Source organism: Schistocerca gregaria, chromosome X, assembly GCF_023897955.1.
Source record: "Schistocerca gregaria isolate iqSchGreg1 chromosome X, iqSchGreg1.2, whole genome shotgun sequence".
Lineage (NCBI taxonomy): Eukaryota > Metazoa > Arthropoda > Insecta > Orthoptera > Acrididae > Schistocerca > Schistocerca gregaria.
Genome location: NC_064931.1, coordinates 621,755,559 through 621,782,598, shown reverse-complemented (window position 1 = coordinate 621,782,598; position 27,040 = coordinate 621,755,559). Strand labels below are relative to the sequence as shown.

At 43.5% G+C, this 27,040-nt stretch overlaps 1 protein-coding gene across 1 annotated transcript in view; it reads left to right on the top strand.

Annotated features, from left to right (window-relative positions):
• Nucleotides 1-27,040, top strand: part of LOC126298430 (uncharacterized) — a 127,115-nt gene that overhangs the window by 65,744 nt on the left and 34,331 nt on the right. The window contains exon 3 of the mRNA XM_049989758.1: nt 25,532-25,715. Within this exon, the coding sequence (XP_049845715.1) occupies nt 25,532-25,715 (184 nt within the window). The remainder of the gene's footprint in view (nt 1-25,531; nt 25,716-27,040) is intronic.

The window sequence follows — 27,040 nt, the reverse complement described above, 5'->3', positions numbered from 1 at the left end:
AATGAATGTGTGTAAATACGAGGTTTGGAACTTCAATAGTGGCAACTATTTATTTACGGCTCCTACGAAATAGATACGTGTTTCAAAGTTTTACTGAACTTCAAAGTAGTCACAGCATTGTGTATAACCAGTTGCCAGCGATGTGGAAGTCGTAGGATACTCTTAGCAGTGCCAGTTGTGTTGACACTTCGAGCGGCACGGTCTATTGTCCGACGAATTTGTAGCAGTTCTGAAGCGAATGCCGTGAAGTGTTTCCTTCAGTTTAGATATAGAGTTGAACTTACGAGGGCTTAATTCAGGGGAGTGCAGTAGATGGTATAGCACTTTCCAGCCCCATCAGTCAAAGAAATGTTCAAATGTTCAAATGTGTGTGAAATCTTATGGGACTTAACTGCTAAGGTCATCAGTCCCTAAGCTTGCACACTACGTAACCTAAATGATCCTAAGGACAAACACACACACCTATGCCCGAGGGAGGATTCGAACCTCCGCCGGGACCAGCCGCACAGTCCATGACTGCAGCGCCCCAGACCGCTCGGTTAATACCGCGCGGCACAGACATCATTAACAGCTTGCACTGTACGTGCTTCAGCATTGTCCTGCAAAATGATGGTCAGGTCTTGCAGAAATTGTCATCACTCCTGTCGCCATGCTGTTCATTTTTGGAACACAACCTACGACCAGCTCAGAGATTATAAAGATAAGAGGTGCATCTCAGGCGAAAAATGGAGCATCTACCCCCTCAGTAGAGAACGGAAACGCTACAAACAGAGTCCGACTGGACAGATACGGCTAATGCGGAAGATATTAGAACTATTTTCGGGGACTGTTCATTGAACGACCATCAGATCTTATCAAGACAGCAAGTTTGCTACAAAACTGCACGATTACCCTCAGCGACGAAAAGAAGAAACTGAAGACATCGTAACGCACTTGCCGCGAACCAAGAGTCCGGGCACTGACAGCGTTCCGTATGAATTTTACAAAGTGTTCTGGTCAGTCATCAAACCGGAATTCACGGAGTTAATGAAAGAAAAACAAAGAGTAGGTCGAATATATTCAGCAAATGAACCAGGAATTATAGTCCTTGTACCGAAAACTTCGAAAACAAGAAGAATAACTGAATATAGGCTAGTGATTTTGTAATGCGTCGACTCAAAAATAATGGGACTCATAATAGCCGAAAGACTAAAAGAGACTCTTTTAGAGATAATCGGACCTGGCTAAACGTGTAGTGTTCCGAACGGGAACATCATTGATGGCGTTTTCCCTGAGAGACACGACCTTCTTCTCGTGGAAGTACCAAAACGGAACGTCATGATTGTTATAGGTGGACCTATAAAATGCTTTTGACAAAGTCAGTCATCAATATCTAAGGATATTGTTGCAAGACTGTAACTTCCTCCAGGTGGCAACAGATCTACTACTACCAGACTGAAATCCAATGGTCTGCAAAATACAAACAAACGGCCACTTGACTGGAGAAATCTCAGTTCAGCTCTCAGATAGGCAGGGAAGCCTGTTATCCATGATATTATTTGTCAGTGATCCTCTCAATCACCAATCAACCCTCTTGAACACGTATTGGTGTACAAAGGTTCGCCATTAACGCTTATGCCAACCATATAACTATTGCAATCACGCAGCATTAAGACACTAGTAAGATATTAAAAACAATGGATTTTTAAAAGGACGCAGCAGGTGCAACAATAAACAAGAAACATAACCCGACTCGTATAATTGAACAAGACTTGACAACTCACACCGCATCCCTTCACAGAATGCGACGAAATGGAAGTGCTCGGCGATAAACTGAAGAAGATTATGAACGAATTGGTTGAGGATAATTCCAAGTCAGTGATGGAGAAAGTAAGAGACACCTTAATGGTTGACAGCACTAGGAACATAAATCTTATTCAAAGGATACAATACGTCAGTACGCTGGTTCTTTCAAAAATGTGGTATATAGCTCAAATAATACTCGTAGAGAGAAAATATATCACTTGAATAAAGAAATGTATTGGATGGTTCATCTGGAAAGGGACACTACTCCTTGTAGCCAGAGAACAGTTAACAAAACAGTCAACTGAAGGTATACTAGGCTTAATAAACGGCGAGAAATAATGCACAGCATTTATAGTTAAAAATCTTATAAAATCATGGAAATAACTAGCAAGTTAGTCGGGTTTATTGAAGGCCGCATGGTAAATTACCACGAGAAGCAGGACTTGTCGACGGACAACCGCGTATACTCGTATTACTCGTATTCTTAAACTCACGGCGGAAATTCTAGAAACACTCCCAACTGAAAAGAACTTCACTGCAAAAAGGCTTATCGGAGGACTCCAGAAGGAAACACTCCACACACCAGTCAACCAAATAAAGCACAAACATTTTAAATGGAAGCTGGTGTGATCTAAAGTTGTGAATGCGGCTATAAGTTGAACGCCGCGCTCGGCGGCTTACATGTTTTTAAACGGTTTCAAACAGCATCAAGGCGACACCATCTGAGACTCAGGAGAAACTCATACTGTGAATATTGTGCTCGACCGACACAGCAATGCACCGAACAGTCGGCTGTTCACGAATTGTAGAGTTCTGGAAGTGGATTAAATTTAAATGAGCAACGCTATTAACGACAACAACGGCTAGTATTAACACCAAGAAGATAATGTACACGGATTGCAAAACGTTTCCGGCTTCAAAGGCGAGAACAATCACGTGGCTTACACATTTCTATATAAACTATGGTTCAAACGGCTCTAAGCACTACGAGACTCAACATCTGAGGTCATCAGTCCCCTAGACTTAGAACTACTTAAACCTAACTAACCTAAGGACATCACACACTTCCATGTCCGAGGCAGGATTCGAACCTGCGACCGTAGCAGCAGCGCGGTTCCGGACTGAAGTGCCTAGACCGCTCGGACACAGTGGCCGGCTGCTATATGAACTATGTGTCAACGACGGAGGTGAATCTGTAATTGAATTCAAATTGTACTTGTACCAAGAAAGGGACAAAATTGTCAGAAGCAACTGGAAAAAGGAGAAATTTGGCATATTTATACATTTCTTATTTAAAAAAGGATTAAAAGGAATACACCAAACAAATTCTTTTCAGAGGAAATTTTGCGTGTATGTAGAAATATAGCTTAGTTCCCTTATTTAAACCACAGTCAGAACATAATTTTAATTCTTGTTAAATGCCACGAACTAAATAATTACATAAAATTATGAAGCAGAAGGTCTTGGTTTCAAGAGGATATTGAAGGTTTTAGTTATATTTAAAGGAGAATAATGTAGTTACTCAAGAAACAATTGAATGATGAAGAAAGCTAACCGATGAAGGTATAATTTTGCGAGCGCAAGGATGGGCTGTTGAGGTGGTTCTTTCCAGTTAAAGCATCCTCCATAATGTGGTATCTTGTGTATTTCTTTTTCTTACAGTCAGTTTCATTTAAACATTAAGACATAAAATGAACTTATCACACACGTAAACGACCACATTGTTTCGTCCATGACACAACTGAAACCAATAAAAAATAATAATGGTTACAGTAACATAGTCTGTATCCAATGAGGTGCAAAAAACACAATAGGTATGCTACGCACAATAATTCCATTCTGTAAGTTTTACGCCCGGACTTATCTTCACAGAGCCGGTAAGAAAACGTATGAGCAACATTTACTTGAGAGAAGATGTTCAAAGCGACCACCTTGCATTTCGAAACTCTTCGCTACTCGCTGGATCATACTTTATACTTTGCTGGACCCTACGCAACACACCGGCATCCACATTACCGAAGCGGCTTGCACACTATCTATTAGGTCGTGTACATCCATGCGTGGAGTGTGTGTGTTGAACCAGGGACCTAGAAAAGACGGAGAGGCTTCGTCCCACCGTAATCACAACCCCACAATAGGCCATAGCAGTCCACCCACCCCGCCAGCGCCCCACATCGAACCCAGGGTTATTGTGCGGTTCGGCCCCCAGTGGACTCCCCCCCCCCCCCCCCCCCCCCGGACTGTCTCATACTAGACGAGTGTAACCCCAAATGTTTGTGTGGTAGAGTAATAATGGTGCACGCGTACGTGGAGACAGTGTTTGCGCAGCAATTGCCGACATTCGCCGAGGCAGATAGAAAACCGCCTTAAAAACCATCCACCGACTGGCCGGCACACCTGACCTCGACATTAATCGGCCGGAAGGATTCGTGCTTCGAGGTCATTTCCTGTGGTTCTAGGACCTCCTTTTTGAATTTCTTCAGTTCCCGATATCGGTCTTCTCCATTCTCCACTTTTCCTTAGAGTTCTCGAACTATCATATACGAGGGTTGGATAAATAGTGGCAACTATTTATTCACAACCGATACAATAGAGTTACATGTTTGCACCTGTTACTGTCCTTCAAAGTAGTCACCAACGTTGTGTAGAACGCGTTGCCAGCGATGCGGAAGGCATAGTATACTGTTAGGAGAGCCGGTTCTGTTGATGGTGCGAATGGAGCGGTCTACTGCCTGTCGCATCTCTGGAACAGTTCTGTAGCGAATGCCACGAAGTGGTTCCGTCATCTTAAAAAAAAAAATGGTTCAAATGGCTCTGAGCACTATGGGACGTAACTTCTGAGGTCATCAGTCCCATATAACGTAGAACTACTTAAACCTAACTAACATAAGGACATCACACACATCCATGCCCGAGGCAGGATTCGAACCTGCAACCGTAGCGGTCGCGCGGTTCCACACTGATGCGCCTAGAACCGCTCGGCCACGTCAGCTGGCCCCTTCATCGTCGGAATCAAATCAAAGTCACAAGGACTTACGTCCGGGGAATATGGTGGACAGTGCAGTACTTCCCTGAGCCCTAGGTTTAACACTTTCACTTGACTCGAAAACGAAGAAACTGCGATCAGTTCTGGGACCGATTCTGCAAACGCTAGTTGTGCCTCCATCCCGCAAGCGAGGCTAGATTTCACCAAAGCAGCCAGATGCGTGCATGAATCGAACTCTTTCTTTGAATCCAGGTGGCAAGCGTCATTCATGCCGACATGAGCCACAGTTTGCAGGGGGGTGCACCCCGCACAGTAAGCAGAGTGGATATTTATGCGCTTGTCTGGACCTTTCATGAAGAGCGGCACCAATACCAAAAGACGAGGCGTCCCGTGCTGGCTCAGATGTAATTTCAGCAGTGTATAACACCGGAAACCTGCTTTTGAGGCTTAAGGGGACGGCTGTGTGGCCAGTACCCCCTTCCATCTTCTGTCCAGAGATTAGCGACCCTGTCACTATTCGCCATTCATAGCCAGTTAAGGGTCGACCGGCCATAACGAGCGAATCGGAAGACGTTGCGACGTCATGGATTGCAGGCGATACTATAGGTGCCGAAGCGTTCGTCTCAGGTTTCCCAACTCCACCACAGCCCAGGACAGCAACATCAAGCCTGTCGACCGTGGCCAGTACAGATTCCAGCTGTTTATTGACTGTGCTCCTTTGTCCCTGCATCCGTACACAATAGGCACAGTCCCTGTCCATAGTCAATCAATATTCGTCTGTGCTACGAAGAATATAACAGTAACCACAGCAGTCGCTGGATGCAATTTAAGTACGTCTGACACGCTGTTTCTGGTTTTTACTACGCTCCAAAGACAGGTCATTCAAATCAAATGCACCAAAATTTACGCAAAATCTCAGAAGTTAGTAGCCTATACATTAGTCAACGCAGTATTATACGCAGACACAATTCACTTCTTCGCAAAAGCGCATGAGGAACAGAAAACAAACTAAATTGTATATGTAAATAGAATCTCCTGGTGCTTTTGCTGTATCCGCAGGGCACCACCGGGTTTTCCTACATTTCTCTGGATGCAAATTGATCTTCCCCGACGTCAGCTTCTACCAATCATTCCAATCTTCTCTAGAGAATCTGAGACAGTATTTTGCAGTGATGATTTATTACAGATATAACAAATCGAATTAAGGCTGCTGACAGGTCATACAGAACACTATATAGCAAGCTCAAAAGTAAGAAACTAAGTAGGAAACTAAAGCTGAGACTGTACAAAACAGTGATCAAACCAGTTCTTGTGTATGGCAGAGAGGCATGGGTACTGACGGAGGCTTTGAAGAAGAAACTAAATATATAGGAAAGGAAGATTTTTGGTCCTGTAAGAGAAGGTGAGATATGTAGAATTAGGACGAATGAAGAAATAAGGGCTCTATACAAAGAACCTGATTTGGTAACCTCAATCAAACCGGGAAGCTAAAACGATTAGGACGTGTCCAGCGTATGACAGAAGATAGGCTCCCGAAGAAGATGATGATGGGACATCCTGGTGTAGAAGAGGGAGCGGACGACCGCGTGTGAGATGGCAGGAAGATGCGGAAACCTACCTGAGAGCAGTGGGAGTGAGGAGGTGGCGCAGCCGTGCTGAAGACCGAGACGATTGGAGATCTGTGATTCAGGAGGCCAAGGTCCTCAGAGGACCGTAGTGCCATGGAGTCAGTCAGTCAGTCAGTCATATATTTTTGTTATCATATGGGATAGTTCTGTCACGGTTGGGTCTCCCACAGATGTCACTAATTCTGTGTGAATGTCATCTACTGCAGGGTACTTGTTTCGAATTAGGCAAATCTTCAGGCAATATCAGAGCTCCCATCTCATTTTCATCTATTTCCTCTTCCCTTTCCATTTATCGTTTGCATTTTTGTTCCTCCCTATAGCCTTGCTACACATTGCGTCAACTTTTCAGCTCTTCATTTAGTACTGAGTCGCCATCTGGATTCCTCACATTCATACAGTTAGTTCTTTTTCCTGCAACGGTTTCTTTAAATTCCTTATGTCCGTCATATACGAGTATCTTCTGAAGCTTTGCATTGCTCCTAGAGCCATCCTTCCTTTGCGAATTTGGACTTCCTATCAGTCTCATTTTTACACGTATACGATTCCCTTTTGCCTACTTCGTTTGTTGCATATTTATGTGTATCTTCTTTCGTCAGTTAAGTTTAAAATCTCGTATTTGTATTTTTGATCTTTTGATCCACTGCTGTCTTCGATATTTCACCTCTCAAAACTGCCAGTTTCTTTCTGTTTATTGAGATAGCATCTCCTTAATTCCCAGCCTTTCTCCAGTTTAAAAGTGTGGTGTCTGTTCTATCGGACATGTTTGACAGAACAGACACCACATCTCTTTATCTATGAGCCATGATGTCTCTTGGTACTTTTAGTGTCGGCGCATCATAATTTTCGAACCGCTACAGGACTCAGCAAATGCTAAGAGCATTGGGGCTAATGGAAAGAGGCTCTACTTGTGCGTAACAGGTTGAGAAATTTGGTCGGACAGGAGGCGTTGCTGGATGGCCGAGGTGGTTGAGGCAACCGTTCAAGAGAAGCGCAGCATCCGGGTTCGAGTCCCGTTCTGGCACCAATTTCCAACCTCCACCACCGATTTATTTCATCCTCAATAAGCTGCTGAGAGTCCTGATTCTCTTTTAATCATGTATTTCTCCAGTTTTTCGGTTTTGAGCTGCAGTTTAAAGTCTCTAAATTATGGTAAGGGTTCACATCTACTACTGAAAAAAATTCTGCTTCTTGAATTTGGTCCTATATAATCTATCTGAAAATTTCTGTGTGTCTTCGGCGTACGCAACCTTCTTTCATGATTTTTAAACCAAGTTTCTGGCACATGCTCCTAGTCTAACTGAATGCCGGCTCCGAAAGTTTGTGCACGATGAAAGTGGAAGGATATGGTAACCAGTTAAGTTTACTTGACAGTATTATTATGTATCCCTCCTATTTCATAAACGTCATCCAAGTAAAACTGTTTTCACATCTATAGGTTGCAACGCCCAGTTTTCTACATGATTTTCTGTGAACGCTCCCCCTCACCATCCTCCCCCCCCCCCCCCCCTCCCCGCTCTATTCAGACGCCACAGGAGTTTACGAAACAGGAGAGCTGAGAAAGAATAAACGGCCTTTGCTGCTTCGGATCACGTTACCAGAGCAAAACTGGTCATGTTACACTCCAAAGGACTCTGATCACGTTCAAAGTATTGACGCCCCACGACGTCCTTAGAGAAGGGTTGAATAACCGGGGAGGGAGGGGTGGGGGTCAGCAGTGTCGAACGTTGCCAAGAACGTCGTCCTGTTGCACATCACACTGCAAACTGTCGTTTTCCTAGTGCAAACTGTCATTTACAACCGTATAATATATCTAAATCAATGCCACAAGAAAATCCGGGGTTCAGTGATGCCATTTATGCCACCTACTTGTGTCGTTTCTGTACAGCGGTATGCCTGGAATGTTTTCCACGTCCACCCATAAGAAACTGCGTTATTTCAAATCTGCGTGTCGTAAACGTGACCTCCATTACGGAGGTATCAAGAAAAGGGATACGATGTGGATAAGGGACTGCGATGACCTTCCCATCATGCGACACGTTCACGATGGCGTTGGACAAAATTGTGGTGAAATTGGCCGCAATGTATTCTCACTACCTCACCTGACAACTGACATGAACTTCTGAGCTGTCACTTTTACGCATATTTCGACATCTTGCCGTTTGAAGCGTCTCTTAGCCCGACGGCAACGTTGCAAGGCGCCATGCTTTTGCGCCATAACAGTGAAAGACTGTAGGTACCTTTGAGCCAAAATTCAAACTTCTGCATCGCAACTGGACAAAATGACTGAGTTTCAGAAAGGTGAACCAGTAATTCTGTTGCTCAGTATATTTGGTGTGATGACTGGTAACTTTCTGTAATTGTGGAAGAATGTACTCCACGACAAGAAAACGACGCTGCACGAAGAAATTATCCGAATAGGACGGAAATCAGTAGATGTGATGTACATGTACAGATAACCAAAAAGGTCTCTTGGGCCGAGTGGTTCTAGGCGTTTCAGCCTGGAACCACGCGACCGCTACGGTCGCAGGTTCGAATCCTGCTTCGGGCATGGATGTGTGTGATGTCCTTAGGTTAGTTAGGTTTAAGTAATTCTAAGTTCTAGTTGACTGATGACCTCAGATGTTAAGTCCTATAGGGCTCAGAACCAGCCCAAAGTCTCTTGTATACCTTACTGGGATACTACATGTGGGAGGAAGTGAACTACCTAGTCACAGCCTAAGATTCACATCCGGATTGTATTTTTCACTTTGCAGCAGATATGCCAGTGCAAGGTATCGTTTCTCATTCTCATCGATAACGTTGTTGGATGTCCTCCTAAGGGATATCGTGCGCAATTCTGTCCAGTGAGAGCTTGTTCGCCCACTGCTTGAATACTGCTCAACAGTGTGGGATCCGTACCAGATAGGGTTGATAGAAGAGATAGAGAAGATCCAACGGAGAGCAGCGCGCTTCGTTACAGGATCATTTAGTAATCGCGAAAGCGTTACGGAGATGATAGATAAACTCCAATGGAAGACTCTGCAGGAGAGACGCTCAGTAGCTCGGTACGGGCTTTTGTTAAAGTTTCGAGAACATACTTTCACCGAAGAGTCAAGCAGTATATTGCTCCCTCCTACGTATATCTCGCGAAGAGGCCATGAGGATAAAATCAGAGAGATTAGAGCCCACACAGAAGCATACCGACAATCCTTCTTTCCACGAACAATACGAGACTGGAATAGAAGGGAGAACCGATAGAGGTACTCAGGGTACCCTGCGCCACACACCGTCATGTGGTTTGCGGAGTATGGATGTAGATGTAGATGTAGATGTAGATGTAGATGTTAGATCGTCAAAATCCCAATCTGGCTGGAGGGCCCTGCGTATAATGCTCCAAATATTCTCAACTGAAGAGAAATTTCTTTACAGGGCGCACACCTTTGCAAATTGGAATGCTCAATTTAGAAATAACGTCTAGACTGTATCTCACACATTCCCCGGTCCATATATTTGTAATGCGAATGTTGTCAGACATAGTGGCTATAAAAATGTCATCTAGGATTATTTTTCAGGGTAATTCATCAAACGAAGCTAAAGTTATACGGGTCTAAAAACATGTAATAAGAATTATTTGTGGTGTGAACTCAAGAATATCATGCCGAGACCTAGTTAGGAAAATATAAAATATTTATTTCTTAATGAAATTTGTCATTAAAAATCTATCTCCTCTCCAGACCAATAGCTCATTTCTTGGAATCAGTACTAGAAATAAGAGTAATTTTCAGCAAGATTGAAAGTCACTTACTTTGGTCCGAAAAGGTGTCCATTATTCAGGAACACACATTTTCAATAACCCCAATAGCCATAAAAACTTAACTACTAATAAATTTCTGTTTAATAGGAGCCTAAAGGATTTATTGGCGTCCAACTCCTCCTACTCCACTGATGAATTTCGTGGTAGAACCAGCTGATGTACGTGTGTCACTAGCAATATCAAATAATGCGAGTATTAGTGCAGTCTGATTTCTGTACAAATTCAGTGCAGCAGTCGATCTTCATAAATAATTGTTGTAAAATGATTTTTGTATTTAGTGTTTATTACCTCATAACTGATACATGTTTAAAACTTTCTGGACTCATTCCATATCCATGACGATCATTCCACTTTGGATCTGGGGAAGGTACATTAGCATATTTGTTTTTCACTATAAATATTTTTTGTGCTTTCTTGTTCCTCTGATGGGCCGTTATACGTGCTGGGATGACTACATTGATAGAGACTTGGCCGTGAAAGGGGAAGTAATTGATTAACACCCGAAACTCCATCAACACATGGAGAGGAATGGAAAAATTCCCATTTCAGCCTTACATATATACTAACATTGATATTAAGATAGCTGTTACGAGGAAAAATTTTCGGAAACCACGGATGCTTCCTCTGATACCCATAGGTCTTTTTTTTCTTTATTTCTTTATTTTTACTTCCTTTTATGCGGTATTTACTAGTTCAGCAGTTACGTTTTGATTTACTTAGACATATGACGTACTCTTTAGATTTACATATTACACACACACACACACACACACACACACTGATGAGCCAAAACTTTATGACCACCTGCTTTATAACTTGTTTGTCCGTCTTTGGAACGAAATACAGCACTGATTTTGCGCGTCAGGTATCCGAAGTTAGTTGTTAGGTTTTTGGAGGAATGTTAAATTAGATGTCTACGCACACGTCACATAATTTGCGTAAATAACGGGTTTTCCGCGATGACATCGTTTGTGGAGACGACCATCAACCTAGTGTAGCAAAGATGTGATTCACCCGAAGAGCCGACACGTTTCCATTGATCGACGGTCGAATCTCGATGGTCCCTGCAATCGTAATTGACGACGTGCTCCAAAACACTTGTACGCACACCAACATTGTGCTCTTTCAGCAGAGATGCCACAGATAACCATCTATACTACTTCACAGAGCAGACAAGCCTCCCAACTCCACGTCCTGTGAAGAGTCGTGAACGTCCAACCATTCCAATTATTTAGCGCCTAGTGGTAGTTTCACTGTCCTCCTACCTCTTTCCGCAGGTGCTCTGGGCTGTAGCACGTGAACATTCGACAGGCTTCGCGTTCTCGATGTACTCATTCGCAGGCTCTGCATAATAATAATCTGCACTTTGTCAAAGTCGCTTATCTCCCGGCTTTCCGTATTTGAATCTCTTATATTCGCTATGGTGATCACTCGCCCGTGTCTGCTCCGATTACATACTACTGTTAACGCATTACGTGCCTGCAACGCCACCAGGTGGCATCCAAAGTCGCACTGGGCAGTGGTCATAATGTTTTGGCTTGTCAGTGTATACATGATTACATGCACCGATATAAACATTCAAAAATCAAATAAAATAAAATACTGGTGTCTGGGCCTTTTACGTAGTTTCCAATGAAGTGATAGGTCCTACGTACTTAGAAGGACAGTAATGTATGTAGATAATGGGGCTTTCAGCTGCTTCAAGCCGCGGTATAATTTTTTTTGCTGTGTTTAGTATTTCGCACAGCGATGTAAATTTACACGATGTAAATCGGCTTCTTCTTCACTGTCGTGACTGCACACTGAGGAGCTGATTTTTTAGAGGTGACTAAGGTAACACTCACTCTAGAACTGGGAAACTTTTTGACACTTTTTGCACTTTATGTAACATAACCATATAGAAATATGTACTGCGACGTGTAATATCCACGTGTATGGATTAAATTTCTTATATGCAATGAGGTGTTCGGAATATGGAATATTATTTGTCACAAAGTTACCTCCCAGCTAAGGACAATATCGTGACAAGACGTCTAAGACAGCGAAAGTGGAGTTCAAGTAATCTGTCAGAAAGATGGGCTGACATAGAGTTCCTTTAAGACCTACAGTCATAAGCTTGTTGCAAATTCCTCCCGATCGATGAGTTTTGTTTTATCCATACACAGAAAAACATTTTTCAGAAAGTTTGTCAGTTTGATGATATTTTAGTGGTACAACAGTACACATCATTAGGTATATCATATCTCCCCGTAGTGTTTGTAGAAAACATATCTCGTTCCTTCTGAGGACTTTGAGCGTCCGTGTAGATTTAGACGTAATTTGGACAACCATGTTTTGTGACAGAAAAGGTTGTCTTCTGTACTTTTTCTCAATCAGGGCGAATCAAATACCTTATTTCTCGCCGGACGGTGTGGCCGAGCGGTTCTAGGCGCTACAGTCTGGAACCGCGCGACCGCTACGGTCGCAGGTTCGAATTCTGCCTCGGGCATGGATGTGTGTGATGTCCTTTGGTTGGTTAGGTTTAAGTAGTTCTAAGTTCTAGGGGACTAATGGCCTAAGCAGTTAAGTACCATAGTGCTCAGAGCCATTTGAACCATTTTAACCTTATTTCTCAAGGAAGCTAGCTCGTACGAGTAACTGTATTCTGGTATACAATTGTTGTGTAGGACTAACGGTAATAATGCACAGAACAGATGTAGCAGTTCGTTTAATATTTTAAAGGCTTCTATTCGCTTCCTAATAACGTTATTCCATCAAGGTGCTGTTGGTCCGCTGGGTGTGTAAATTGGATTAGTTGTAGGAACTGATAATACTAAAAAATTCGTAGCAGCTTCGAATTGGTGACGATGGCTTGGTTACCATCTTAATCCGTTCCTCCACTATTCCTTAAAATTTCTCCCAGTATGTTTAGTTAACTTTCTGCTTTCTTTACGGGTTATAGGGGAACCGACGGTGAACTTGGGGTGTTTGAATCTGTATTGCACAGTGATCTGTTACATTGGTTTAGTTGCGGATATTCCACTGGACATCCCTAGGAATTTTGGTACCCTTCAAGAGTTTTTCCGATTTCGGTATCAGTGTAGGCGATCCATCATTCAGTGCGTAAAAACCTAACTCATAATTTTAAGTAAAGCTGCTACGTAACTGTCTTGATATTCACATGCCAAGCGTACCTATGAGCGTTAAAATATCCACAAATAATTTATGCTATTTAGTTAAATTATACCACTCTCTTCTTGCTGTAATTGTTCTCGGTGGACAATACAGTGACACTATTCCTATTTCTTTGTTGATTATCCTGGTCCTAACAGCTACAATTTGTAGACTACTAATTTTCGAGTAATCGATTTTTCTTTCATCATAAGGTAAATATGAACAAAGTAATGTAGATACTCCTCTTGCATCTTCCCGGTCATGGGTAAATACCTGAAAGCCGATAAGGTGTGTGTGTTTGAGGTTTACGGGCGTTAAACAGCGTGGTCATCAGCGCCCAGACAGCCGATAAAGTAAACCGAAGATCCTAATTTTAACCACATTTAACACATGCATGTTAAGGAAATGTTTATCGATAATTTTTGTATTAAAAATTCGTTCCCACTTGTTGAGATCGGGAGTTAATGAGGTTGGGGTGGGTATGGGTTATCTGAGATAGCGTGAAGGCGAAAATATTGTGGCGCGTGCAGGGTGTTTCCAGATAAGATGTTTTTCCGTAACTTACAAAATAATAAGTGAAAAGAGTCTTTATTTCCATGGGTAAAAGTAAGAAACGTTACTCTTTCTGTGGAGCTATGAACATAGTTTATTTAATTATTTTTGAAGGACTCACAGCAACGAATTACAATTCTCATATAGAAAATTATTGTTTTTCCTATCGTGTAGCTGATGTGTTTAAACCAGCTATGTACAAGTCAGTTTAGAACAGTTTTCTATCAATTTTTGGTGCGGAGCTAGAACGTTGAAAGTTTTAAGGTTAGATGCTACATGTTGTACGTAACTGATTTCGTTCACATGGATATTCTGGCGGCGGACTGTTCATTTATGTGAGATGTTCAAAAGAGTGCCATTTTCCTGAAAGTTTAACGCAATGCACCTTCTAAACGAACTCCATACAGATGCGAGGTTGCTGGTGTTACGGAGCCACAGCCTTCCTCGGTTCTCTGTTTGAAGTAATGTTCGATTATATCATAGAATGTATCCTTAAGATGCCGCATATAATGCAGGTCGCAATGCATAAACAAAAGAGGTTTGGTGTGTCACGCATATTGGCTTGCAATAAACATACAAAAAAGTACGTGGACATGTTGCAGATGCTCACACAATGTTAATGAAGCACCCATGACTTATGCCATGAGATACAAGTTACTGTTCGAAGAGCTCCATTATTCATTACATTCTCACATAATGAACATCGGCTTCGAGAAAAAAGCAGTGTGAGAAGGTATGGCGCTAATAGACAAGGACCAGAAGGATTTGAGGCTGTGGAGGTGTTTGTTTTAGCGGCAATACACCACGATCCTCATGTCAGCTTACGAGAAGATGCTCCACTCTCTGGTATCTGCAGTACAGCTTTCTAACAAATAGTACACGATCACAGGTTTAATACGTACCACCTTCCACTGACACAGGAGCTGGATGGGAACGATTGCAATAGGAGAGTTTCTTTGTGCGAAAGGGCCATGAATAATTTCACTCTGGACGCCTTACAAACTGTTATGTTCCCTGATGGATCCATGTTCACAAATTGTGGCGCAATAAACAGTCATAATATAAATTGCTGGTCCATAGAAGATCCTCGCTGGACATGTCACGCCGGTCGTCATAGGTGTTGGTCCATGTATCGAGCTCTTATAGTCTACAGTTTACGTGTTCTCTTTGGAAATATTAGTCTATATTTAGAAGCCGTATGTGAATGCAGCACAATGGTCATTCAGGTCATTCTGCGCACGAAGTTGTGCAAGAAGTGAACAACAGTTTCCCCGAATGATGGTTAGGACGCCATGGATTGATCCAGAAGGTCGCTCGTTTTAACACCAGTAGGTTTATTTTTGTGAGGACCTGTAAATAATCGACTGTGTATCGAGGAAGCTTGATGCTCCATGGCACTAGCAACTTTGCATCTCTTCCGCATGTCGTTTAGAAGGCGTATTGAGCTATACATTCAGCACAATGGGCACTCGTTTGAACAACTCACTTAAATGAACATTCCGCTACCAGAGCATCGATCTGAACACAACCAGTTATGCAGAGGATATTGAATCCTCCTCTAAAACTTTGAACATATCTAACTGCGTAACTAAAACTGATAGCCTTTGATTCCTGAAATGTTAAAAAAACATTCCATGTTCTAAAGGTGGTAGTATGGAGAAAAATAAGAAAAAAGTCCAGTAAATACGGGCTCTAAAGTTCATACTTTAAGAGCTATGAGCACTTGTTCATCTTTACTACTGTGAAACACATCTTTTCTCCTACACGCTCTTTGCTGTTACGAACGACCTACAGAACTCAATAAACAAAAGAGCATTATTCTGTCACTGTGAAACGACAGAACTTCTGATGTAATCTGCTTGTTATTATATACGACCTGGGTTAGTAGGCCATCGGTAGAGGAGATGCGCAATATGGTGTCCATTCACAGTAAGGCATGCTCGTATTCGACGTCTTAGGGGATTACGGTCTCTCTGAAAAACTCCAGGTTGATCACTGATGCTCTGACAGGTATTGATGACGAGTGTCTGTACATCATTAATGGAATCTGCATACACCAAAGATTTCAAGTGCCCACACAACCAAAAAACTAGCTGGCCATCGTATTGGACCTGACCGATCAATCTATTTCCCATTAAATGTCTGTGTGAGGTGTACTGGACATTTCGGAGGAAATGGGCTGGTGCTCCATCATGCACCAACCATATCTCCGGCCGTTTTTGAAGTGGTACCTCCTATAAAAGGACATTATGTGATAATTGCAAATTACAATTAACAAGCGTTTACTTCACAGGCATCGTACACTAGTTCCAAAATACCAGCTTACATTGCTACAATACCCGTCCTCGATCGCTACTTTTACTTATGTTACAGATAGGTATGTCTTTGTGAGCTAAGTTCAGTTCCGGCGTAAGTACTGAATGCGACGTTCGGCGAACTCTGAGTAGCCTAACAACTGTTCCAGGGGAGGCTACTGCAGCAGCAACTAATTTATTTTTCCTAATTTCGGCTGAAAGCAAATTTAAAAGAAAAGTCTTACCAATTCCCTCCTGGCACTTGATGCAAGTCTTATTTGACGCCACAGCGACGACTTGCGCGTTGATGATAACACAGACGGAGCGGAAAAACTCCGACATCGCCGGGACTCGGCGACTGAGAGTCAGCAAAGGTAAACACACGACCACGACCTACCAATACAAAGTAATGTGCCCCACAGAAGCTATACCACATGCGAGACGATGAGCGGCTAAAATCCGAAGAGTTCGACACTGATATTGCTACGGAAGTGTGGATTAAATAGGTAGAGGATTGTATAAGCATTGTATTCATTACGTTGGATCGTATTACGTAAAACTTATCAAAGACCAAACGCATTTTCACGAATGTGATAAGGTTCTAAGATCAAACAGTAAATACTTCTTTCAAATAGTAATTATTGTTCCATATTTCGTGTTATCTTCTTCAGATTAATAAACGCATTGTACTACACACTTTCTAAAGTATCCTATGTTCTTCCTCAGAGTTCAAGCTATCCCCATACCAAATGTCATAAAAATCGGTTCAGCGGTATATTCGTGAAAGCGTAACAGAGTAACTTTCGCATTTATGATATTAGCATGTATGTATGCGCTCCATTTATCCAAAACTGTGGGTACGGTTTACTGTAGCGAAACCAACGGATGTTTACAGTATCCTGTATCCACGAACAATAATAGAGACATGTCTCCTCATCTGTTTACTGCCTCCTGTTGATCGATCGTAATAGCAGATAGATTGCAGAAGAGATGTGTTTCACAGTAGCGAAGATGAACAAGTGTTCATAACTCGTAAGGTATGCTTTTTAAGGCCCCTGTTTATTGGATATTTTTGTCCATACTACCACCTCTAGAAACTGGAATACTTATATATCACCCTGTGTAACTGTATCAATAATTGGTCCCACTGCAGACCTCGTACCCAAGACTGTATCGTAATTCGGTAGTACTTGTGACCTAAATGAAATCTTACAGACCGGTAGAGGCACATTCCTTCTGTATTTGTATCGACTTTCAGTGCGTATTTTTTGACGCTAATGACTGGGTATTCACTCTGCAGTGGCGAATGTATTTCTTTAGCTGTTAGAGTTATGTCAACATTGCGTACGTTCATGTATTTATGCAGCATAAATTGGGGAAATACACATTCGGGTTTTTCTCTTTAAATGTAGATAACTACAATACATTGATCACTGATATACCTGGTTTCAGTTCAATTTTCACTGTGTTTCTGCCTGGAGCACTAATATTTATAATATAATTTTAACATGGGCGCTGTACCAATACATCATCATACTAATAGTCATGGGGTGTATATTTCCAGTATTTTTGCCCAGCCTTTCAACAAACATGGTACAGGATCTCAGATTATTTCTACTCTGCTTGTTCTTGCTTTTTCTTACATGCATATTTTGCAGTGGACAAGGTTTCAATACCCCACCTGACTGGTGACACTCTGAACTGATTCTACTACAGAGATACTTTCAGTAAGATGAGTATCTCTTCTCTATACCATGTTAACATCTACACGAGATTCTGTGTTCAATACAGCACAAGTATAATTATGTCATGCTCCAGTATTTTGTTGCACTGTAGTAGTAGCAGGTAGATTTGACAGTAACCTTGTGATACTTTCAGTATTGTTAGTCTTTTGGATTGACCTGTTGTTCTAATTGCTGCTGTGTTAACTGTACATGATGTTGTTGCCGCAGGTGCTGTTGTTGCTTTTGTAGTAGTAACCACTGTTGCTCGTGTTGCTGGGATTGTAGTTTGTGCTGCTGTTGCTCCTGTTGTTGTTGCTGTGTAATATGCTGCTAACAGTGTTGTCTTGTTCCATTGATGGTACAGCTCTTCTTCTTATTGCTGTTCTACATTGAAGAGCAAAAGAAACTGGTACACCTGCCTAATATCGTGTAAGGCCACCGCGAGCACGCACAAGTGCCGCAACACGACGTGCCAAGGACTCGACTAATGTCTGAAATAGTGCTGGAGGGAACTGACACCATGGATCAAGCAGGGCTGTCCATAAATCCGTAAGAGTAAAAGGGGGTGGAGATCTCTTCTGAACAGCTCGTTGCAAGGCATCCCAGATATGCTCAATAACGTTCATGTCTGGAGAGTTTGGTGGCCAGCGGAAGTGCTTGAACTCGGAAGAGTGTTCCTGGGACCACTCTATAGCAATTCTGGACGTGTGGGCCGTCGCATTGTCCTGCTGGAATTGAGCAAGTCCGTCGGTATGTACAATGGACGTGTATGGATGCAGGTGATCAGACAGGATGTACATGTCACCTGTCACAGTCGTGTCTAGACGTATCAGGAGTCCCATACAACTCCAACTGCACACGCTCCACACCATTATCGAGCTACCACCAGCTCGAACAGTCCCCTGCTGACATGCAACGTCCGTAGATTCATGACGTTGTCTCCATACCCGCATACGTCCATCCGGTCGACAAAATTTGAAACGAGACTCGTCCGACCAGCCAACATGTTTTCAGTCATTAACAGTCATTAACAGGCATAAAGCTTTGTGTCGTGCAGTCATCAATGGTACCGAGTGGGCCTCCGGCTCCGAAAGCCCATATCGATGATTTTTCGTTGAATGGTTCGCACGCTGACACTTGTTGATGGCCCAGCATTGAAATCTGCAGCAATTTGAGGAAGCGTTGCACTTATTTCACGTTGAACGATTCTCTTCAGTCGTCGTTGGTCCCGTTCTTGCAGGGTGTTTTACCGGCCCCAGCAATGTCGGATATTTGATGATTTTCCCGGTACACTCGTGAAATGGTTGTACGGGAAAATCACCACGTTCAAACTCACTCAAATCTTGATAATCTGCCATTGTAGCAGCAGTAACCGATCTAACTAGTGCGCCAGACACTTGTTGCCTAATATAGGCGTTGCCGACCGCAGCGCCGTATCCTGCCTGTTCACATATCTCTGTATTTGAATACGCACACCTATACCAGTTTCTTAGGTGTACAGTCTGCTGTGGAACCTGCAGTTCCTGTTGCATTACTGCCGCTGACTGTTGTGTAACATGTTATACAGGAGCCTGGTAACAAACTTCTATCGCTGCCCGTATAACTAATCCCGTGTCCGGCGGATCTGCCATGCCGACAACAAATCGTTCAGCATACCTGGCTAAACTAAATGCTACTCACGCTCGCTGTGAGGAAATACTCCTCATACGTGAAACTCACGAAATAACACGTCTGTACGCCACAAGTGCCAGAAGTGAGGTGGCATACTTCTGAAGAGCAACCTATGGCTCCCAAGTCGTAAAATACACAGTGCATAAAAAGTAACGTAACCTTATTAGAGAATGACTAAATAGCAAAAGTTCTCTCAAGTGACCTCCACTATGCACTTCACATAAGTGAATACGACTTTGCGTGTTCATAAACAAAATTTGTGGCGTTTGTTGAGAAATAGCAGTAATACATCGTTCGATTTCTCTCTGGAATTCGGAAATAGTATGAAGATGAGTTTTGTAAGCAGCATGCCCTCTGCATCCTGCAGGGGGCTCACGCAGCTGATGCCGATCTTCCTTATTCAAATGGCATCAAATCTGTGCATTCACATATCCGTCAGGTTCGAACCATGCTTCGTCAAACCAAAACCAATGATCGAGTACTTCTCCATCTGACATTACAGGTTACAAGTATCACTGACAGATATATACAGGTTTCCAAGTCTCTCGGGCTCGGACTTAGAGCTGGAATGATAGGTCATTGATGAACAAAATTTCGATCGCGTAACATGCCATCTTTACGAGGCGTCTCATGCTGAAGGGTGCCGTTGTTTACCGACAAATTGGTCCGGCTGCATGCCCGAGAGACTTTTCAAGCGGCATATTTGCCGGTAAAACTAACGAACACGCGGAAAGCTAAACGTTTTCCATTGCATTCAAGTAAAATCTCACGAACCGCACAAATTCTGCACAGATTTATCTTTAAAACTTGTTCTACGCCATGTGAGCACTACCAATGTGCACAGTCATAGGAGTCTAACAAACTTGGTGTACGTCAATCAACTTCTTCAATGTTGGCACTTTCGGTCGACAGCTAGCCACATTTCCTATCTATCGTATAGCAGCTTGATTGTGGCCTTGTTTATTGCATACTTATCATAATTTTATGAGACCGCATTCCAAGTGGCGACGTAATTCAGAATGAGATTTTCACTCTGCAGCGCAGTGTGCGCTGACATGAAACTTCCTGGCAGATTAAAAGTGTGCCGGACCGAGAATCGAACTCGGGACCGTTGCCTTTCGCGGGCATGTGCTCTCTGAGAATTCCAAGCACGACTCACGCCCCGTCCTCAAAACTTTACGTCCGCCATTTCCTCGTCTCCTACTTTACAAACTTCACAGAAGCTCCACTGCGCTTGCACCTGCCCGCGAAAGACAAAGGTCCCGAGTTCGAGTCTCGATCCGGCACACAGTTTTAATCTGACAGGAAGTTTCATAATGGCGACGTAATTCATACATCTAATGAATGACAATGGCTACTCTCTGTTAGTATACGTAACCAATATTTCCCCAATCAAACAACGATCATACTTGCAAAAAAAGATTGTTATAAATCAATCTGATCAAAAATATCCGGACACGTATTAGTGGACACTAATGTGGGGTGTATCCACCCTTCGCCTTAATGATGGCTTGTACCATGCTGAGGACACTTTCAATGAGGTGTCTGAATGTCTATGGAGGAATGGCGATTCATTCTTCCTCAATGGTCGGAACCAGAGAAGTTAGTGAAGTGATGCCGGACCCTGTGATTTGGAGGTACGTCGACGTTCTAACTCCCCCCTCCCATAGGTGTGCCATTGAGTTCAAGTCGGGACTCTTTGCAGGATACCCAATTTCAGGAAAGTTGTTAACCGCAAAATATTACCTCACATATGCTATTTTAGGACAGTGTGCGTTGTCATACTTATACAATCATTGTCTCCAAACTATTCCCGTACAGTACTCAGTATACAACACTGTAAAGTTTGTTCATATCCTTCTGAATTTAGCGTTTCCTGATCGCAATGAGCTGACCACACCGTAGTCACGAAACACACCCGCATATTGTAACACCACCTCCTCTTCACTTCATTTTTGGTACTATACATGATGAATTCTTTACAGAGGAATGGAAAAAGTGATAGTAGCCGACCTCGGGGAAGATCAGTTTGGATTCCGTATTAATGTTGGAACACGCGAGGCTATACTGACCTTACGCCTTATCTTAGAAAAAAAATTAAGGATGAGCAAACCTACGTTTCTAGCATTTGTAGACTCAGAGAAAGATTTTGACAATGTTGACTGGAATACTCTCTTTCAAATTCTAGAGGTCGCAGGGGTAAAATACAGGGAGCGAAAGGCTATTTACAATTTTTACAGAAACCAGATGGCAGTTATAAGAGTCGAGGGACATGAAAGGTAACCAGTGGTTAGAAAGGGAGTGAGACAGGGTTGTAGCCTCTCCCCGATGTTATTCAATCTGTATACTGAGCAAGCAGTAAAGGAAACAAAAGAAAAATTTGGAGTAGGTATTAAAATCCAGGGAGAAGAAATAAAAACTTTGAGGTTCGCCGATGACATTGTGATTCTATCAGAGACAGCAAAGGACTTGGAAGAGCAGTTGAACGGAATGGACAGTGTCTTGAAAGGAGGATATAAGATGAACATCAACAGAAGCAAAACGAGGATAATGGAATGTAGTCGAATTAAGTCGGGTGATGCTGAGGGAATTGGATTAGGAAACGATGGTGGTGGTTGGTGGTGGTTTGTGTTTAACGTCCCGTCGACAACGAGGTCATTAGAGACGGAGCGCAAGCTCGGGTTAGGGAAGGATTGGGAAGAAAATCGGCCGTGCCCTTTTCAAAGGAACCATCCCGGCATTTACCTGAAACGATTTAGGGAAATCACGGAAAACCTAAATCAGTATGGCCGGAGACGGGATTGAACCGTCGTCCTCCCGAATGCGAGTCCAGTGTGCTACCACTGCGCCACCTCGCTCGGTGATTAGGAAATGAGACACTTAAAGTAGAAAAGGGGTTTTGCTATTTGGGGAGCAAAATAAGTAATGATGGTCGAAGTAGAGAGGATATAAAATGCAGACTGGCAATGGCAAGGAAAGCGTTTCTGAAGAAGAGAAATTCGTAAACATCGAGTATAGATTTCATTGTCAGGAAGTTGTTTCTGAAAGTATTTTTATGGAGTGTAGCCATGTATGGAAGTGAAACGTGGACGGTAAATAGTTCGGACAAGAAGAGAATAAAAGCTTTCGAAATGTGGTGCTACAGAAGAAAGCTCAAGATTAGATGGGTAGATCACGTAACTAATGAGGAGGTATTGAATAGAATTGGGGAGAAGAGGAGTTTGTGGCACAACTTGACAAGAAGAAGTGACCGGTTGGTAGGACATGTTCTGAGGCATCAAGGGATCACAAATTTAGAAATGGAGGGCACCGTGGAGGGTAAAAATCGTAGAGGGAGACCAAGAGATGAATACACTAAACAGATTCAGAAGGATGTAGGTTGCAGTAAGTACTGGGAGATGGAGAAGCTTGCACAGAATAGAGTAGCATGGAGAGCTGCATCAAACCAGTCGCAGGACTGAAGACCACAACGACAACAACACATGATAGCGTATAACTTTCCAGGCATTGGCCAGACCCAAAGCGTTCCATCAGATTGTCAGGGGTTATGGCGTGGTTTATCACTCAGAATCACTGGTTTAGCCTTCCACTGTCCACTGTCCACTGGTGTCGCTCTTAACATCGCCTCAAGTGTCGCTTAGTAATGACCACAGAAATGCGTGGTTTATGGGGAGCTGCTCGACCGTTTTACCCCATTCTTTTTAACTCACTTCGCACTGTCACTATGCTAGTTGGACTGCTGGTAGCACTTTTGAACACACGAGTGATTCTTTCCGCTGCTTTCATGCGATTCCCTACAAACCCCCTCAGCAATGCTCGACGGTCCATGGTTGGTTCGTTGGTTGATTTAGGGGATGGGACCAAACAGCGAGCTCAGCGGTCCTATTGGATTATGGAAGGAAGTCGGCCGTGCCCTTTCAAAAGAACCATCCCGGCATTTGCCTGCAGCGATTTAGGGAAATCACGCCGGTGCCTGTCTGTCAGAACAAGATGCCTGTCTGGTCATGATTTAGCTGCGGTTGTTCCTTCGTGTTTCCACTTCACAGTCACAGCCGGCCCAGGTGGCCGAGCGGTTCTAGGCGCTGCAGTCTAGAACGGCGCGACCGCTACTGTCGCAGGTTCGAATCCTGCCTCGGGCATGGATGTGTGTAATGTCCTTACGTTAGTTAGGTTTAAGTAGTTCTAAGTTATATGGGACTGATGACCTCAGAAGTTAAGTCCCATAGTGCTCAGAGCCATTTGAACCATTTTCACAGTCACATCACCAACAACAACATGGTTGAAATGCCCCTTATGGATTTGTTACTCATGTGACTTCCAATGACTACTCCACATTCGAAGCCACTTGACAATCTTAAGCGACTCAATCTGCTGTTATTGCTTCTCTGCTGGAAATGCCGTGTGGCTAGGGCCTCCCGTTGGCTAAACCGTTCGCCTGGTGCAAGTCTTTCGAGTTGACGCCACTTCGGGGACTTGCGTGTCGATGGGGATGGAATGATGATGATAATGACAACACAACACCCAGTCCATGAGCGGAAAAAATTTCCGACCCAGCCGAGAATCGAACCCGGGACGTAATGTATGACATTCCATCGCCCTGACCACTCACCTAGCAGGGGCGGACGTTTTACTGACACACTACTTCTCACCACCTTTAATACCTTCGGGTTAGAGAGCCTGTATACAGAGAGAGTGGCCATAGGTGAAGTTGCCCGTGATTGGTTGATTAGCTTTGGCGCCATTTCTCAGCCAAACGTCTCTCGCGCTTCCTATGTTCGCCGTGATTTTGAGCTGAATTGAAGTTCAGAGGACTTTTGGAAACTATTAAAAGGTATTTGAATTATTGAGAGACTTGTTATGCGTTGTGCATGCATGTCCGATTTAGTTGTATATCGTTTTAAGTGCGTAATTAGCGTTTGCGTGCATACTGGTAGCATCAGAAGCTTTTCTGAAGTCAATATCTGACAGTCCTTGCTGGAAACGGAAAGTTCCTGTAATTGTTGTGACATGCTCATTCGACTTCATAGCGTCAAAATACTAGGCATTATTTTGGTTTCAGTATTATTGCCTGACTGTTGACGCAGGCAAGCTGTAAGCACGTTTTCCGCAGTTGTCGTAGTTGCTCAAACATTATTCGTAGTAAATAATTGTAGGTACTCTTGAAGACAGTTTTTAATAGGCCTAGTTATTGTGGGGTATAAGGGATACGGTAGCTTTCTTGTTATATTTGGTCGTTATTATAGTAGCCTACATTTAACATCACCTGATTTTTGTAATCCAAAGAAAGTCGTAAGCAGTTGTTTACTTGTGACATGCAAAAAGTTTGTAGACGTGACAAGAAGTACTAATACGTCTCAGACTTTTTGCATGTCACAAGTAAACAACTACTTACGACTTTAATTCATCTGACGTAATACAGGTACGTTAAATCTTTAGCGTTATGCACTTCCGATACAAAACAAATGCTATACACTATATTTTGTTTTTGTTTACGTTACTTTCATTACAATATGTCTAGTAAAAGAACTTTAAAGGAGATAAATGCAAGTAACGAATAATTTTTACAGCCACTGTATCAAATTTTCCTGTGCTGTACGTAGTAGGCTACTACTATTATAGCTGTAAAGAAAGGCATTTAACGAATGATTTCGCCATATTGTCTTGTGCTTTTGATTCGGTGAGTGTGTACTGCACTACTCCACTACTGGCCATTCAAACGTCCCGCCTGCAGTTTGGCAGAAAAATGGCCGCCGTATCGTCCGGTTGGCCACTCTCTCCCTATACAGGCTCTCTACTTCTGATCCACCTCTCGTGACATCAAGTAATCAATTCCGTATTACTTCTGATCAGGTAGTGTATAAGGTTGGGCTGCTGTTTGCACACTCTGTGCGAGTGGCTGAGAGCCGTGGCGGTACGGGGACCCTGATTGCAGTGCGCTATTTCAGGCGAGAAGGCGGCGCCCGGCGGGCCGCCGCCTCTGATCCGCGTGACGCTGGCGTCGCTGGACGAGTCGACGGTGCTGCTGCAGAACGGGCTGGACTTCTACGGCGCCACGTTCTTCCCCACGGAGGCCGCCGTACCCGGCGCCGCCATGCGACCCACGTCGCGCAGGCCCGGAGCAGCCTCCAGGCAAGTCTCGCACGCCGGCTTCTTCGCTTGTATGGCCTATGCTAATAGTAATTTGCTTTTTTTAAGCCGCTTCTGTTCCCTATAACAGATGTGCACGAAGTAGAACCATGTACGTCATCGAAGTTGCATATGCTTCAGTAACTTTCAACTGTACGGTCAAGTGATAGTAAACTAGAGTGCTTATCAACGCTGGCATATCTGGTCATCAGTTCCTATTGTCTAACTGTGTGCCGGACCGCGACTCGAACCCGGGACCTTTGCCTTTCGCGGGCACACAGTTTTAATCTGCCAGGAAGTTTCATATCAGCGCACACTCCGCTGCAGAGTGCAAATCTTTCTGAAAACATCCCCCAGGCTGTGGCTAAGCCATGTCTCCGCAATATCCTTTCTTCCAGGAGTGCTAGTTCTTCAGGTTTCGCAGGAGAGACTCTGTGAGGTTTGGAAGGTAGGAGACGAGATACTGGCAGAAGTAAAACTGTGAGGACGGGGCGGGAGTGGTGCTTGGGTATCTCAGATGTTAGAGGACTTGCCCGCGAATGGCAAAGGTCCCGAGTTCGAGTCTCGGGCCGGCACACAGTTTTAATCTGCCAGGAAGTTTCATATCAGCGCATACTCCGCTGCAGAGTGAAAATCTCATTCTAGTTCCTATTGCCGCTTAGAAGAAACGAACTCTCACAGCGGGGGTTGGTTTCTCACTACATGTCGCAACTGGCTGAGTCATATCGAACAACTTTCCGTAGTTCGAGTTAGGGGTCTCATGAGCCACAGAGCGAAGTAGGACAGGCATATCGCTGGATGCCTAGAAGGTATATCAAATGAACTATGCCGTCATTAAAAAGCTGCATTGTATATCTCCCTAGCCGATAGGTGTCTCTCTTTCCCTCCCCCCTCCCTCCACTCCGCCCTCCTATTACTGTCATCAACACCCGTTCATGGCAACAGGGTTCGGCCATGAAATCCTCAAATATGCAGATTGTAACAACACACACGGATATACTTCGAGTAGTTGATAGGGTGCTTCGAGGAACAAATTGAGGATAGGAAGCCATGTCTAAAAACTCCATCCAACAACGCTCCAGAGCGCCGAAGATAGAGGAACCAACGTCTGTCGCTAGGCTATCTGTTGGACAGCGAAGGTATAATTTTTCCCCTTCAGCATAAATACTTAATTTTGTCAAGAAACATTACACTATTTAGCTCCCAACGATTACAAATACTCCGCCTCCGTAGCTGAGTGGTCAGTGCGGCTGACTGCCACGCGGGGGACAGCCGTGCAGTACTGCCAGGAATTTTTCCTTGGTGGGAGGTCTGTTACGGAGTGCACT